At 39.4% G+C, this 17497-nt stretch overlaps 1 protein-coding gene across 1 annotated transcript; it reads right to left on the bottom strand.

Moving 5' to 3' along the window:
* Positions 1 to 7899: 7899 nt before the first annotated feature.
* On the bottom strand, positions 7900 to 17313 carry tecta.2.L (tectorin alpha, gene 2 L homeolog). The gene is made up of 7 exons (XM_041569746.1): positions 17208 to 17313; positions 17088 to 17120; positions 15856 to 15986; positions 15186 to 15467; positions 10594 to 10731; positions 9820 to 9979; positions 7900 to 9189 (listed from the first exon to the last, which is right to left on the bottom strand). Exons 1-7 carry the CDS (start codon positions 17233 to 17235, stop codon positions 9014 to 9016), a joined length of 948 nt encoding a protein of 315 aa, XP_041425680.1. The 5' UTR covers positions 17236 to 17313; the 3' UTR covers positions 7900 to 9013.
* Positions 17314 to 17497: the final 184 nt, after the last annotated feature.

The raw sequence follows: 17497 nt of genomic DNA, 5'->3' as shown, positions 1-17497 counted from the left end.
TGGGAGAGGGAGTGTGCACCAACACTGAAATAAATGTAGAAGAATAATAAAAAGATAAACTAAATATTATCATTATCCTTGTGAATCAAGTAGGATTAACTTCTCTCCTTTGGTTTTGTGAGAATCTGAGCCTCAATCAAGACACAAGTAGTGATGGGCAAATTTGTGCAGTTTCGCTTCGTGGAAAAATTCGCGAATTTCCCAAGAAATTTGTGAAACGGTGAAAAATTAGCGAGATGACGCCGGCAAAAATTTTTTTTGATGCCGGTGAATTTTCTCCAGCGGATTTTCGCGGGGGCGTTTCGCGCAAATTCGCAGCGAATTCGCGCCTGCCAAATAAATTCGCCCATCACTAGACACAAGATCCCAGAACAAACACTTATGGGGCCGATTCACCAAGGGTCGAATATCGAGGGTTAAATAACCCTCGATATTCGACTGGGAATTAAAATGCTTCGACTACGAATATCGAAGTCGAAGGATTTTAGCGCAAAGAGCGATCAAACGATCGAAGGATTATTCCTTCGATCGAACGATAAAATCCTTCGAATCGAACGAGTCAAAGGATTTTAATCCAACGATCGAAGGAATATCCTTCGATCAAAAAAACTTAGGCAAGCCTATGGGGACCTTCCCCATAGGCTAACATTGACTTCGGTAGCTTTTAAATGGCGAACTAGGGGGTCGAAGTTTTTTCTTTTTCTTACTTCGACTATCGAATGGTCGAATAGTCAAACGATTTTTAGTTCGAATAGTTCTATTCAAAGTCGTAGTCGTAGTCGAAGGTCGAAGTAGCCCATTCGATGGTCGAAGTAGCCCAAAAAACACTTCGAAATTTGAAGTTTTTTTACTTCGAATCCTTCACTCGAAGTTAGTGAATCGGCCCCTTCTGTGTCAAGTTTGCTTGTTCTTAATTCCAAGAGATCCCTTACTTATATATTACATGTGACCATGTTTAGAGTGTCAACCAGAATGTATCTATTTAGTGAGATATTCAAAGGCTTTTAGGCATAACATTGATATTTACATATTTTACACCCGTTTATGTTCTATAATGTGTCCTGAAGAGGTTAAGTACACTGAGAGCAGGACATTTCAGAAGACAAACATCACATAATGGCTACAAATATAATAATTCCTGCTGAATTCAAGCACCTCAGATTTGACCCTTAGTAAATCTGCCCCTTAATATTTTTTAAAGTGATTTCCTGTTTCTGTGTAATAATAAAAAGAAATACCTTGCACTTGATCCCAACTAAGATATAATTCATTTTTATTGTGGGCAAAACAATCTCTGGTTTATTTAGGGGGCTGTTTAGTAAACTTGATTTTTTTCTGGTCTGGTCGATGTTTTTTGGACAAAAACTATTTATTAGAGGGAAAAAAAAAGATTTTTTTGAGATTTATTATACCTTAAAGCTGAAAAAAGTCTGAATCTGAAAGAAGTAAAATGAAAATTGTGGGCCCGAGCTCCAGTTCCCTATTGTCTCTAGGGATGTAGCGAACTGCCGATTTGGTGTTCGCGAACGCCGTTCGCGAGCACTGGCAAAAAATGCGAACGTTCGCGGACAGTTCGCGAACTTCGAACACCCGCTAAAATCGTTCGATTCGAACGATCGAAGGATTTTAATCGTTCGATCGAAGGATTTTCATTCGAATCGAATGCTTACAATCGTTCGAACGAATGGAAATCGTTCGATTTTTAGCGGTCGAAGGAATTCGAAAGGTCGAATGGTCGAACGATTTGTATTCAAATCGGACTGGTAGTTTTTTTGCAGATGATACTAAATTGTGCAGAACTATAGGTTCCATGCAGGATGCTGCCACTTTGCACAGTGATCTGTCTAAACTGGAAAACTGGGCAGCAAACTGGAAAATGAGGTTCAATGTTGATAAATGCAAGTTATGCATGGGTGAATTAACCATATGGGTCCCTACAAGTATATAGAGCCAGTGATGCTTAGGGGCCGATTCACTAACTTCGAGTGAAGGATTCGAAGTAAAAAAACTTCGAATTTCGAAGTATTTTTTGGGCTACTTCGACCATCGAATGGGCTACTTCGACCTTCGACTACGACTACGACTTCGAATCAAAGGATTCTAAGTAAAAATCGTTCGACTATTCGACCATTCGATAGTCGAAGTACTGTCTCTTTAAGAAAAAACTTCGACCCCCTAGTTCGCCATCTAAAAGCTACCGAAGTCAATGTTAGCCTATGGGGAAGGTCCCCATAGGCTTGGCTAAATTTTTTTGATCGAAGGATATTCCGTTGGATTTAAATTATTCGAATCGTTCGATTCGAAGGATTTAATCGTTCGGTCGAAGGAATAATCCTTCGATCGTACGATCGCACTTTTTGCGCTAAATCCTTCGACTTCGATATTCGAAGTCGAAGGATTTCAATTCCCAGTTGAATATCAAGGGTTAATTAACCCTCGATATTCGACCCTTAGTGAATCAGCCCCTTAGTGTAACCTCATACATGTTTGTGCCTGTGTTTTATTCACAGCAGGCTTTTAATTCCTTACATAATATAATTATAAATAATTGCATGCTGCAAACATAAACAAACAAATATTTCATTGTTCTGAAGACAGATCAGACTATTGGCAATCTGAATACAGTATTTCTAAATTCTACATTTTACAAAGTAACTCAATCACTATTGGTACAAATAAAAATGTTACAGGTGTTGAGTAATTCATTCCAAAATCTGGTTTTGACCAAACAAACAAGAAAATCAAATAAAATCTGAAACTTAATTACTTAGAAAGTGGCTAATGCCAGCAAGGAGCTAGGAGGAAAAAAATGACCACGTGAAAAACATTGAAGTTGATTTATACTTTATTATTGTGAGTCTCAGCAAGAAAGAGAGAGCAGTGTGGGAATAAACGTTGTGCAACAGGAGGATACTAGATCATGCATACATGGAGGGTATTTTATTGTATTTTTATTGTAGAAAATGTGATGGGCGTATCTGTCGCTTTATTGAAGAATTAGTCAAATGTGATAAAAGCATTGTAGTTTTTCCAAAATGCAGACTTTTAGTTTTTCAATGCATGGTTACTAGGGTCATTTGGACCCTAGCAACCAAATTGCAAACTGTAGAGCTGCTGAATAAAAAGCTTAATAACTCAAAAACCACAAAAAATAAAAAATGAAAACCAATTGCAAATTGTATCAGAATATCAAGCGGTACATTATACTAAAGGTTGAACATCCCCTTTAAATTATAGATAAATGTAATAGATTACAATGTTCAGAGCTAGACATAATGAAATTAGGGTGACCGTGCTACTTGGTTATGAAACCAAACTAAAGGGAAAAAAAAATCACACTATCACCATAAAAACATGTGTTTCAGCTGCCACACCTGCAGAATTGATACCTTTAAAGTTCGAACCATTTAATCGTTCGATCGAACAATTTCTATTCGATCCTTCGACCGTTCAAATATGCTAAAAATCCTTCGACTTCGATATTTGAAGTCAAAGGATTTCAATTTGAGGGTCGAATTTCAAAGTTTTTTTAACTTCGAAATTTGACCCTTAGTAAATCTGCCCCTTAATATTTTTTAAAGTGATTTCCTGTTTCTGGGTAATAATAAAAAGAAATACCTTGCACTTGATCCCAACTAAGATATAATTCATTTTTATTGTGGGCAAAACAATCTCTGGTTTATTTAGGGGGCTGTTTAGTAAACTTGATTTTTTTCTGGTCTGATCGATGTTTTTTGGACAAAAACTATTTATTAGAGGGAAAAAAAAAGATTTTTTTGAGATTTATTATACCTTAAAGCTGAAAAAAGTCTGAATCTGAAAGAAGTAAAATGAAAATTGTGGGCCCGAGCTCCAGTTCCCTATTGTCTCTAGGGATGTAGCGAACTGCCGATTTGGTGTTCGCGAACGCCGTTCGCGAGCACCGGCAAAAAATGCGAACGTTCGCGGACAGTTCGCGAACTTCGAACACCCGCTAAAATCGTTCGATTCGAACGATCGAAGGATTTTAATCGTTCGATCGAAGGATTTTCATTCGAATCGAACGATCGAAGCCATTCGATCGAATGCTTTTCATTCGATCGAATGCTTACAATCGTTCGAACGAATGGAAATCGTTCGATTTTTAGCGGTCGAAGGAATTCGAAAGGTCGAATGGTCGAACGATTTGTATTCAAATCGAACGCGAACTCAAAATGCGAACGTTCCCAAACGTTCGCGAACATTCGGCGGACGCGAACGGTCGAAGTTCGCGCGAACTAGTTCGCCGCAGAACAGTTCGCTACATCCCTAATTGTCTCTAGTATTAATAAATTCTCTTGAACTTCTAAAGACCACATTGTGAAAGCAGAAGGCCATCGTGGCCATGGTTCCAAAATAAAATTTGCAGTTTTCACCTGGTCATCAATTTTTTTTTACTTTTTATTGGAGGCCCTGACCACCTTTTTTTCCCCTCATTTTATTGGGGGGGCCCTGACCATCAATGTTTTATTTTTAGCTTGTGTGGGAGCTTTGTCGCCAATGTCACACATGTAAACAGGTATGGGACCTATTATCCAGAATGCTCGAGATCTGGGGTTTCCCGGATAATGAATCTTTCCAAAATTTGGATCTTTAGACTAAGTCTACTAGACTTAAGTTAAAATGTTATTATTACAGAGAAAATTAAATCAATTTTAAACATTTGGATTGTTTGGTTATAATGGAGTCTATGAGAGATGGCCTTTCTGTAATTTGGAGCTTTCTGGATAATAGGTTTCCAGATAACCAAGCCCAGCAGTGGGCTGCTTTGATTTTTTTTTTTTTAGCCAGGGCTGATTTTTTCTCCAAGTCCGACCCTGCTGGAGACCCTGCTTTACCCCCAAATGTGGTATTATGGCATGCTCTCAGTATGTTATTAAACCTTTTTGAACCAGACCATACAGTATCCTATGAGTGGCTATAGGCTGTTGTGAAAAGCTTGTTATACATCTTTGCAAGACCAAGACTGTGCACATGCTCAGTGTGGTCTGCTTAGGGATCATCATAAATTATCAAAACAGCTGTTCATAAGTATGATTGTTTCCCTGCAGAGCAGTTAGGGACCATCTGACAATTCCTATCCACAGCAGTAAATGAAGGGAGAATTTCACTGCATACAGTCAGGTTTCTTATAAAAACGGGACACATTTTTAATTAAAGTATATTGAAGATAGGTTTCTTTTTCATTAAAGAAAGTAAAAATGGGATTTTATTTTTTTGCCTTTACATGCCCTTCATTACCCTTTTATCAAGCTTATTGAGCTTTTTATTTACCCCACACAATGCTGTTTTTGAACCTGTAAATGTAAAGGATAATGTCTCTATCAGCTTCCTGCCTGTGTTTCTAGCTAAATGCCCAAAAAGGCTGGTTCATTCACCTACCATGAAACAAAAACTGCGGCACTTGGATATGCACATGTGTAGGCCCCCAGTTTACATGTACACTGCAAGGTATGGCAACTTACACCAGGACTTTAAAGGGGGTTTTTCTTACTAGTCAGTTCTTTTATATATATAATGAATATATATAATATATAATGAAGCAACAGAATTCTTAATGAATCAGATAAAATTAAGCGTAGGACTGGCCAGATATGGGATGACTTTGGCGTAGTTGTTCAGCTTAAATATATTGCAATATATGGACAAACAATCCCTGTTTTGTTTAAAGGGTAAGGCATTTTTCAGTAGCAGTAGCACAAAATGTCGCTGTCTTAAATATATTGATAATGGGTTGAGTGCAGAGGACTCTTGTATTTGACTATATATATATATATATATATATATATATATATATATATATATATATATATATATATATATATATATATAAAATAAAATTTTTGATCAGTAGAATTTTCATTGGTGAAATTGCATCTATAATTATGTTTTTTTGCAACTTCTATAGAAAACTAGGGGGCGCTGTGGGACAGTGTTATGGCTGGGTTTACAACCCCTTTAAGATAGACAGTAATGTCAGCCTGGTTACGCCACTGTCAGTCCCAGTATGGGTTCCCTCCCTCCAATGAACAAACTGTGTCCACATGCTGGTGTGGGGAAGTCTATTGGGCAAAATAGGAGGCACTACATGACAGTCTACAATAGGAGAAACATGACATTAGAACCCTGAAATGTTCACAGCCAACTGCCAGTTCCAATGGCAACAGCAAGAAAAGGTAAATGTAAATACCTCTGTATGAAGCTTCAATTACTTCACCCCAATCCCCTTTTTATGATAACCCCTACCCCTCCCCTCAAATTTCTCCACTCCTTCTTCCTCTCTGTGTCTTCTTCCATCTGTCAATGTTTAGGCCCCTAGCCCCAAATCTTCCTCTACCATTATGTTATATAGCCATAAAATGTCATCCTCCTTCACTGCTCACATTCTAACATCATTGGAGCCCCTCATACCACCCACATCCCTGGTAATTAGGGTTCATTCTGGTTCTTCTGTGTTCCCTCCATATTTTCTATGTATAATTCATGTGATTTAGTTGTATAATCACATTTACTTTACAGCGCTACACAAAATATTGGCGCTACATAAATACATGTATATAATAATAATACTATACTGGTAGCATCTACAACTAGCCAAATCTAAGTCAGCACCTCCCTAGTCCCTGTTCTACCAGACCAGAAAGTTTGTCATCTTTTTTCCTGATCTCCTGCCCATCATGCCCCAAACCATTCCTGTTTCTCGTGCCCATGGAAGGCTCCTTATCCATGGTAGACCAAGATATTGGGCATTGAATGGACCTGGTATCTCTACATGTGACCCTAATCATTATTCCGATTGCTTACCTACATAAGGACAATTTCTAAGCCTCATGTGTTTTCTTTGGTAGTAACCCAGAATGTAGTACTAATAACGCCCAACTGCTGCGTATATAAGGCCAGTCCTAAGGTTTTTTGGAATACAGCCCCCAGTCCAAAAGGGCCCAAATATCAGTTACAAAAATTATACTCCAAAAATGTTTCGTTCAGTATTAAAAATCAATATTTATTCAATACAAAATGTAAAAAAGTAAGCATACTGACAAATTGATGCTCCGCCTTACGCGTTCCATACCCACCCATGCCTATGACTAAGTATCAGTGATTTGATTTTTAATACTGAACGAAACATTTTTGGAGTATAATTTTTGTAACCCAAAATATGTCCATGTCCTATAGGTAGTATTCCTTTACCTTTTAGGTTTGCATTCACTTTACCTTTTCCTTTATTTTTATAAATGTCCAGCACCAAATACTGGTATTTCTCACCAATTTATGTTTACTTATTGAAACACAAGAGCCGCCAGAGATTTGCCAATTCATTGAAGGTTTCTCTTCTTGTCAAGCTACAATGTTTTTTCTGCTTCCTTTTAATATTGACCTTAAAGGAGAAGGAAAGGTTAAAACTAAGTAAGCCTTATCAGAAAGACCCCATCTAAATATACCAGTAAACCCCCAAAGTAATGTTGCTCTGAGTCCCCTGTCAAAAGAAATACTGCATTTCTTTCCTTCTATTGTGTACTCATGGGCTTCTGTATCTGACTTCCTGCTTTCAGCTTAAACCTCATTGCCCTCGGCAAGAGCATGCTCAGTTTGCTCCTCTCCCCCCCCCCCCTCCCTCTACTGTAATCTGAGCCCAGAGCAGGGAGAGACTCAGGCAGGAAGTGATGTCACACCATGTTAATACTGCAGCTCCTATCCTAAACAAACAGAGAGTTTCTAGAGCTTTTTACTCAGGTATGGTAAAACATTCTACAGAATAAATATAGCATTCTCGCTTGTACTATTGCAGCTAATCTATTGGCAATAAAATGCCTCCGTAGCTTTCCTTCTCCTTTAATACGCAATACCAAGACCAGAACTTGAATGAAAAGAAACTAGATGTTTTCTGTTATGCTAATAATTCTTTATTTCATATTTCTAACCCTGCTTTTAAAACTTAGAATAGGGAAACATAATGTCCCCCCCCTCCCTCGCACCAAACATTGCATTTTCATCCAATTTATCTTACAGAGATAGAGATGCACCGAATCCAGGATTCATTTCAAGGTTCAGCCAAATCTATTGTTGAGGATATGTTATTGAAATATGGTTCACCCCTAGCACAAAGTTACATTCAATTGCCTTGGCACCTTAAGGCACGTGAATGTGTATATGAAGTTCTCAAGCATTCAGCAAACACCATAGAGAGGTCATAGCTTCTCCGCTGAGGACTACTTGGTCTTTTAGCAGAACAGAGGGCTGGTTAATAGAGGGGCAGATGAAAAGACAACAACCTTTGCCATTTGGGAGTTATGGGACTGCTAATGCCAGTGAACACCATTTATCTAAATTTACATTGACATGTAGGAGGGTGAACTGCAATAATGCTTGTCTCCTCTCAAGGTGGTTGGGTCTTCATTGACCATTGTCTTATCCAATCTGTTCCCCATAAGCAGTCATGGCTACATTACTAGTAGATAAATGAAAGACTTGATGACATAGAGCAACTGTTGTTTTGTTGCTGCTGCAGCCAATGAAGGATTATGAAACTGGAATCGTCTTGCCATGCTTGCTGAACCCTAGCATTTTAATATTGGTTGATAAGAGGCAGAAAAGAAGCAAATGGGGGTATTTGTGTCTCTGTCTATGGCTACAGGGAATATTATCTTCTGAATATGACTATGAAGATTTTCATTCATCCAGGTCATGGTATATATAATATAATCATTATCTTCTGAATTGTATCAGCAACAGGATCAGAGCCAGTGTCCCACTAGACAAAGCAGCTCCTACACATCTACTACATTTCTGCTTGGAGACACCTATGACTGATACCTATGGCTGATTTGGCAAAGAAAGTGAAAGAGATAAGGAGGATTAGCAAAGCAAAGCGCATATTCATTACATTTTTAAACTAAATAAGGTAAATCTGAATCTCTAATGTGAAGGTAATGAACAGAACACTACCCAAGCTCAAGTGATGACAATACAAAGGGTAATATGTGATGAGTCCCCCTTAAAAGCATTGGCCGATGCCGATTCTGCACGTGTAGTGCCAGGTCGAGGACTGACAGAGCAAATTGCTGGAGCACCACTCCTCCTCGCACTCCACGTCTCCATCCATGTTGCATTTGCACTTCATCTCGCAGGTGGGGTCCTTCCAGAAGGTCTCGTTGTAGCGCACAAAGTTAGCTGGAAACAAGAGGAAAATGTGTTAGAGAATCATCTGAAGCTGCTTTACACTGGAGAAGTACAAAACGTCAATGGTGCAACCAGCTGTGACCAAATCTGGGAGATTATAGCTACCAGGACCGCCATCAGAAATCACAGGGCCCCATACAACAAAATTTCCTGGGCCCCCTGAGCTGTGCCCACTGCAAACCCCACCTACAGGTCCGCCCTCCCCACCCCACAGATCCACCCCCTATCACACAGTAAAAAAACAAAAAAAATATTGGTGGCTAGGGTTCCCACATGACCCCTTACTACCCCCCCCCCACATTATAAGAAAATTGGTGGCCAGGGCCCCTTAAAGTCCATGCCTTCCCGAAGTCAGCAGCTCTCAGAAAGATGGGTGGCCCGGCTTATCAAGTAAGTGTAGCATGGCCGGGCCCCCCTTACCCTCGGGGCCCCCTACAACTCTCCCCCCTGATGGCTGCCCTGATAGCTACCCTAGGGTTTGTAGGTTTTTATTTTCAGAGAGCAAAGCCCATGAATATCATATGGCATAGGCCAACAACAGCCAATAGAATCAATCTATCGAACCATACGGGGAAACGGCACATACCTTAATCTTTTTAAATGCTCCCAAATATAACGTACCTTCATATACACATCCACCCGCCGGCCTGAACCTGTCCACCTCAAAGACCCAACGTCCAGGGGTGTTTACATTGGATGTCTTCTTAATATTAACAATATCAGGTGTCCTTGACCCGGGAATATTAAAGTAATGAGTCTTGTCTCCACTGTTAAAACCAGCCTGAAAGGCAAGAAAACATTATTGTTATTTGTGTATTGTGATACATTTATAACCCACACCATAGAAATTGCCAATGGGGAACTGGTTTTTAGGCTCTTTGGATAGAACCCCCACAAAAAAGATATGGCCTATGTCTCTTGACTTATAACGTTGGTATGGTGGCTATAAACATCACTTCCATCACTTACTTCCAGCAATATGCAGAACAGAAAATCAGAACACCTTCCCAAATTTTTACCCAAATTTTACCCTAACAGGCATTCACGCTGGGCCCATAGCTCATAATAAAGTAACAGATACCTGTAAACAGATATAGTATATCCAGGGGTACCCAGGGTACAAATAAACACTCACCCCAAATCTGACAGTAACTGGCCTTCAGGCTGGGTCCCCTTAGCTCATAACAAGGTTACAGATATATAGAAACATTGGGGTAACAGTCACCCTGCTATAGTTCCAGGGGTACCAGGGCACAAATAAGAACTCACCTCAAATCTCCCCCTAACTGACCTTCAGACTGGGCCCCCTTAGCTCATAACAAGGTTACAGATATATAGAAATATCGGGGTAACAGTCACCTTGCTCCCCTTGGTACCCAGAATTAAATGAATTACCTGTGCTGGGATACCTCCTAATCCTGTAAGGGGGTCTCCCCCGCTGGCTTTTCCTGTTGTCCAAGTAATGGGCCCATAGTTCAAGATGATGAAGGCTAGTTTACCGTTGCTGGTTAGAACAGCCTGGAAAGTGTTTGTCTGAGCAAAATAAATGTAAAGAATTCAGCATGGAACATTCCTGATAAAAGATGAAACATCTAGAGAGTACAGGTACGGGATCAGTTATCTGGAGACCCATTATCCAGAAAACTCCAAAATGTTGGCCCATTTTAATCAAATAATTAACATTTTTAAAAATAATTTCCTATCGCTCTGTAATAATAAAACAATACCTTGTACTTGATCTCCACTAAGCTGTGTCACCCTTATTGGAGGCAAAACAATCTTTTCGGGTTAAATTAATGTCTATATGATTTTTTAGTAGACTTAAAGTATGAAGATCCAAACTTCAGAAAGACTCCTTATTCGGTAAACCCAGGTCACAGTTATTCTGGATAACTGGTCCTAAACCTGTATAATAATATTGAAACTGGGACGTTTTTGGGTGAGTTGCCTTTGCAACCATTAGGCTTCATTAACAAAGAGGCTTTGCTAGGTGCCTTACTACCCATACAGTGTATTACATTATACAGGCATGAGATCCGTTATCTGGAAACCTGTTATCCAGAACGCTCCAAATTACAGAAATGCCATATCCCATATTGGGTTTATTAGGGGGTTATTTATTAAAGTCTCAATGCCAAAAACTAGAAAAAATTAAAAAATTTTAATTATAAAATTCAAATTTTTAGTGGGGAAAAAAAACTCAAATTTTTCGAGATTTATTAAACCCTCAGGATGGAAAAAGTCAGAATCTTAAAATCCGCCGTCTCAGACCTACCGGGGTTATATCTAAGTCAACGATAGAGGTCCCTCTCCTATTTGGAATTTTCTGTCGTCTGCGCTGGAATGAGCCCAAAATCTGACTAATTCTAGCTTTTCGGACAAAAATCTGAAAAATTTTGATTTTCCGGAAAAACTCGGAAAAAATCAAGCAATTCGGGGAAAAAAAGTCTGAAAAATCGAACAATTCGGATTTTTGCTTGATTTTTTTTGTGTTTGCCCCAAACCGATAAAATTGTGATTTTCAAATAATAAATAAGTTCCAATCATGGATTCTAGTTTGGTCTGACTTTTATCATTAAAAAAGTCAGATAAATTCAGACTTAGATAAATAAGGCCCTTAATGTTTGCAGGATTCTTTGCTGAGCAGAACAGCATCTTCTTCCTCCTCCAAAATGATTAATCAGCAGATGGCTGTTGTCTCATATAAGTATTAAACGCTGCTAATATCTTGAATGTTTACACCTCTAGTTTACATTTCCATTAGGTGCAGGGTTTATATGTGCAGCATTTTTGGGAAAGTGGGGGAAAATGCTGCTTTTATTGGGTAACAGCTACTTTTTGCACTTTGCACCCTATTCCTGTTGGCAATCAGTCATGTGAGTGTAACATCTGATATGTGAGTGTAACTAAGCACCCGCATGGATATCATGTGTCTCTTGGCACCCGCATGGGCACAAATAAACACTCAGCCCAAATCTCCCCTGACTGAACTTCAGACTGGGCCCCCTTAGCTCATAACAAGGTTACAGATATATAGAAACATTGGGGTAACAGTCACCCTGCTATAGTTCCAGGGGTACCCAGGGTACAAATAAGCACTCACCCCAAATCTCCCCCCTAACTGACCTTCAGACTGGGCCCCCTTAGCTCATAACAAGGTTACAGATATATAGAAACATTGGGGTGTCACCCTGCTATAGTTCCAGGGGTACCCAGGGTACAAATAAACACTCACCCCAAATCTCACCCTAACTGACCTTCAGACTGGGCCCCCTTAGCTCATAACAAGGTTACAGATATATAGAAACATTGGGGTAACAGTCACCCTGCTATAGTTCCAGGGGTACCCAGGGTACAAATAAACACTCACCCCAAATCTCACCCTAACTGACCTTCAGACTGGGCCCCCTTAGCTCATAACAAGGTTACAGATATATAGAAACATTGGGGTAACAGTCACCCTGCTATAGTTCCAGGGGTACCCAGGGCACAAATAAACACTCACCCCAAATCTCCCCCTAACTGACCTTCAGACTGGGCCCCCTTAGCTCATAACAAGGTTACAGATATATAGAAACATTGGGGTGTCACCCTGCTATAGTTCCAGGGGTACCAAGGGCACAAATAATCACTCACCCCAAATCTCCCCCTAACTGGCCTTCAGACTGGGCCCCCTTAGCTCATAACAAGGTTACAGATATATAGAAACATTGGGGTGTCACCCTGCTATAGTTCCAGGAGTACCCAGGGCACAAATAAGCACTCACCCCAAATCTCCCCCTAACTGACCTTCAGACTGTCTGGGACCCCACAACCTGGATAGGGGTAGCAGGGTCTTGTGCCTAGGAGTAGCGCCTGCCCCGCCCCCTTTTTTCATTGCAGGCTGTAATTGGCTGGAGGGGCCCTTGGCTTGCGGTTACTGTATGACCATTCGGCGCCGGAACATGGAGGCGACAAGACGCAGCATCCCTCCCGCCCTCCCTCCCTCCCTGTAGATGGGTGGGTTTAAGTGGCAGTTGGCGGAGGGTACCTTTACAAGGACCCCCAGGGAAAGTTAAAAGGGGGTATTTCATAGTGAGTGGAAGTAGCCTGGTAGTCCTGAGTCCTCATAGGAAGGTAGGCAGCCTGGTTTAGGGCTTGGGAGAAATGGAACAGGAACCTATCTTGACAGTTGGGGTACAGCCACCCCACCCCCATTCCCCTTCCCCCGGGTGGGGGAATAATGTTATAAAGGTTAAAGGTTTGTTATACAAATGTTGGTAAAAGGTTAAAATGTTATACATGTTAATTATTCTTATTACTGTGTTAAAATAAACAACTGCGACCATCTCTTTCCAAACCAGTGGTGTATTTGTATTATTGGGGGGTAGGAGGTATGTGGTTGGGGCGGAAGGTGAAGGTACAGAATCGACAAATGCGCCCGTCAAGTTATATGAGTGAAACATCTGATATATGTGAGTGTAATTAAACAGCCGCATGGATATCATGTGTCTCTCCTCGGTACATTTTGGCAGGGGTTGGGGCGGGCGAGTGCACCTGTTGTTTAATATCCTATTTGCTTTTATGGCATCGGTGAGGATTTCACCCATAAATCTTGTATAAAATGACAGTTTTATTAGTCATCAGACGGTAATGAAAATATATCTGCCTTCTGAATGTCACAGGACTATTACATTTGTACATTGTATGGGGAAACTAAAGGGTGCGCCTCTGAATTTACTTTCTAAATAATGCATAATAATAATAATAATGTATAATATTTAGCAGAAAAGATCTGTGTCTCCAAGGATGCCCCAGTAGCTCCCCATCTTCTTTTCTGCTGATTCACTGCACATGCTCTGTGTTGCTGTCACTTACTATTTATACACCCACTCACAATGTATACTATGTATAGAATATAAAATTCACAATACAAAGACTGATTAGTTTGGATTCACATTTGATCATTTGGATTTTCATGGCAACATAGAAATCAGTGCAGTCTGCATTACAACTCATTAATAATCAGACCTGAATGCTCAGTTTTTAGTTCAGAAGGAAATTCACTTTCTGCAAATGTTTTGATGATTTCCCACTACCCCTAAACTTAACTTCCCAACAACAGCCCAATGCCCACTGAGCATGTGCAGTGCCACTGACTCACAAAAAATGCCTAACATGATGGGGAGCTACTGGGGGCAATTTGAAGGCCTGGATCATTACTGTTATACGGCTGCTGAACCTCTGATCTGCTACAGTAAGTTCTGTATATAAAACAGAGTGTATATTTCATTTTGTTTTTGGCAGCCTTTAAAGGGGTGGTTCACCTTTAAGTTATATTTTAGTATTGATTATTAACATATATTTATACAGTATAGCGCCAACATATTTCGATTTTATCTCAACATTTTTTGCTGCAAACTGTGATCAAATCTGGGTTTTTATGCTTATTATTACATTTTACCGAAAATTTTCCTTGCGTGAAAAAAATAGATTTTCAAATTTTTTTCAGATTTTTCGCTTGAAACTCACATTTTTTTCAGATTTTTCTCCTGAAACTCACATTTTTTTCAGATTTTTCTCCTGAAACTCACATTTTTTTCAGATTTTTCACCCGAAAACTCCGATTTTTTTTGTCTTTTTCATCCGAAAACTTGGGTGTTGTTTGCCAGAAAACTCCGAAAACTTCGGGGTATTGCACGATAACCCAGCACACATCAAAAAATAATTGGGACTTCTCCCATTGCTGCATATGCAACCTTGACAGGACTGAGATGCCAGATTTTTTGATCTGGACTTTTCCATCCTCAGGGTTTAATAAATTCTGAAAAATTCATGATTTTTTGAAAAGTCTGATTTAAAAAAAAAAAAAAAAAAATTGTGTTTTTTGTATCTGAAGTATAGTAAATAACTCCCCTATATATATATATATATATATATATATATATATATATATATATATATATATATATATATATAATTACCCTTTCCCATTCCATGGCACAAACCTTTTTAGATCTTGATCCAAAGTAGGCGACTTTATCCCAAGTGGCGACAAAGGCCCATGTGGCCCTATAATTAAAGTTTGGATAATACTCCTTCATGTCCTTGGATATCCTATCCAATAGATTTGGGTCTTTGCTTTCACGGTAATAAACTTTCCCCGCTATTTGATTGTTGACGTCCCCCCAGTAGGGAGCAACAAAGGGGCTTCCGTCTGTCAGAGGGAAAGCATCAGGGGTGTACTTGGACACGGCCACACCAAATGAGATCACCCCATTATTGTTCACCTAGAAATGCAAAAGTAGGGATGTCACAATTCTTAAGAGACAGCTCATGGGTCAAAAGAAGAGCAGCTGTTATACCATCTTTATCCAGAGGGTGGCAGTGTGTGACTATAGAATTTGCTACACAGTCATAGAAGCATCTAAAATTCTATTTTAAAAGGGGGGGATGACATGAAAAAGCCACGTAAATACACATCAGGCTGGCTTCTGCGTCATTTATTTTTAAATAGTCAGGACCAGCAGTGCAGCCATTAGAAAGGGACAAATAATACGGATAGATCGGCCCTGGGACTATAGAAAGAGGTTTCCTGATTCAGAGGATTCAGAAGAGAAGGGAACTCATCAGTGATTGGCGCTGAGCTCTCCCTCTATCCCAGCAAAGGGCACTTACGTATAGAGAATTGTGCTTCTTTCCAAAAAATACAAATGGAGTAGAGATTGGAATGGCACTAGTTGCCCCGTCATCTTTTCTGGGGGTTATTCTGTCACCCTCTGATGGACCATAGGGATAGAGTATTGGATCTGTAATGGAAAAACAGTCATGTTAGTTTGTGATGTGATACAACTCTAACAGACCTATTATTTCTAAATGATTCCATAAAACATGAGCACAACCTTCCCAACCGTCACCATGTATCATATATATATATATATATATATATATATATATATATATATATATATATATATATATATATATATATATATATATATATATATATAAACTGTGCCTCTCCAAGTATCACTCATGTATTATAAGGGATAATGTACCCCCTACTGTAAATGATAAGGATATTAGAAGTCACTGAGGGGTTGTTCTGTGACCATATAAAGACACAAGGCTGCAGGCTGAGTTATACAGGGAACTCTGAGTATCACTCATGTATTATAAGGGATAATGTACCCCCTACTGTAAATGATAAGGATATTAGAAGTCACTGAGGGGTTGTTCTGTGACCATATAAAGGCACAAGGCTGCAGGCTGAGTTATACAGGGAACTCTGAGTATCACTCATGTATTATAAGGGAAAATGTACCCCCTACTCTAAATGATAAGGATATTAGAAGTCACTTTGGGTTCTGTGACCATATAAAGGCACAAGGCTGCAGGCTGAGTTATACAGGGAACTCTGAGTATCACTCATGTATTATAAGGGATAATGTACCCCCTACTGTAAATGATAAGGATATTAGAAGTCACTGAGGGGTTGTTCTGTGACCATATAAAGGCACAAGGCTGCAGGCTGAGTTATACAGGGAACTCTGAGTATCACTCATGTATTATAAGGGAAAATGTACCCCCTACTCTAAATGATAAGGATATTAGAAGTCACTTTGGGTTCTGTGACCATATGGGAGGATCATTCCTTCAGCCCCAGTGTCGCTCAAAAGATCTTTAGTAAATGCTGAGAAATGATACATCTAATAAGAGCAAAACATTCTGAGTGGGTGTTTAGTTAATAGAAATGTTAGAAAATAACACAAAGTCTTTTGGTATATATAACAGTGTATGTAGGACATTTCACTAGTATTTAACAATTTGTTTTTGGTAAAAAGATGAGTGAAACATTTATTTTGATAAGAGCCGCAGCAATTGACTGAACAATTCAGCAATAACCTTACCCGTCGCCAGATCCCCAAGACACGCTGTCGCAACTGAAAGAAAAGTAAATATATATTTTTTTTTTTAATAAATAATTTCTTTTACACATTTTCAGTAAAGCTGAAGATAACAAGACTTACCAAGAAGGAGCGGAAGAATTGTTTTCATTTTGATTTAGTTCTTCACCTTTTGGTCACACCTGCGAGACAATGTTAAATCCAATCAACAACCTACTGCACAATACATCGCAGCTACGACTGAGTATCACCTATGGAGATCTGTATAAACGTTGGGCACGTTTGTTCCTACATAGAAACCCCAGGGCATTATGGTCCCCATGTTGTTTTACTCTAGCTTTGCTATAACTTTATTCTTCAACTAAGGTGAGGTTTTTTTTGGGTGGATCAGGAATTGGCACAAGAAGATGTGG

The sequence above is a fragment of the Xenopus laevis genome, chromosome 7L, assembly GCF_017654675.1.
Source record: "Xenopus laevis strain J_2021 chromosome 7L, Xenopus_laevis_v10.1, whole genome shotgun sequence".
NCBI classification, from domain to species: Eukaryota; Metazoa; Chordata; class Amphibia; order Anura; family Pipidae; genus Xenopus; species Xenopus laevis.
This window is presented reverse-complemented; position numbering and strand designations above follow the sequence as displayed.

What these genes read in the sequence shown, in the direction of transcription:
- tecta.2.L (XM_041569746.1), bottom strand. Translation starts at nt 17,235, where the DNA reads ATGAAAACAATTCTTCCGCTCCTTCTTG. An exon ending in AATTCTTCCGCTCCTTCTTG is followed by an intron (nt 17,121 to 17,207) that starts GTAAGTCTTGTT and finishes CTTTTCTTTCAG; the next exon opens with TTGCGACAGCGTGTCTTGGG. An exon ending in TTGGATCAAGATCTAAAAAG is followed by an intron (nt 10,732 to 15,185) that starts GTTTGTGCCATG and finishes TATTTTGCTCAG; the next exon opens with ACAAACACTTTCCAGGCTGT.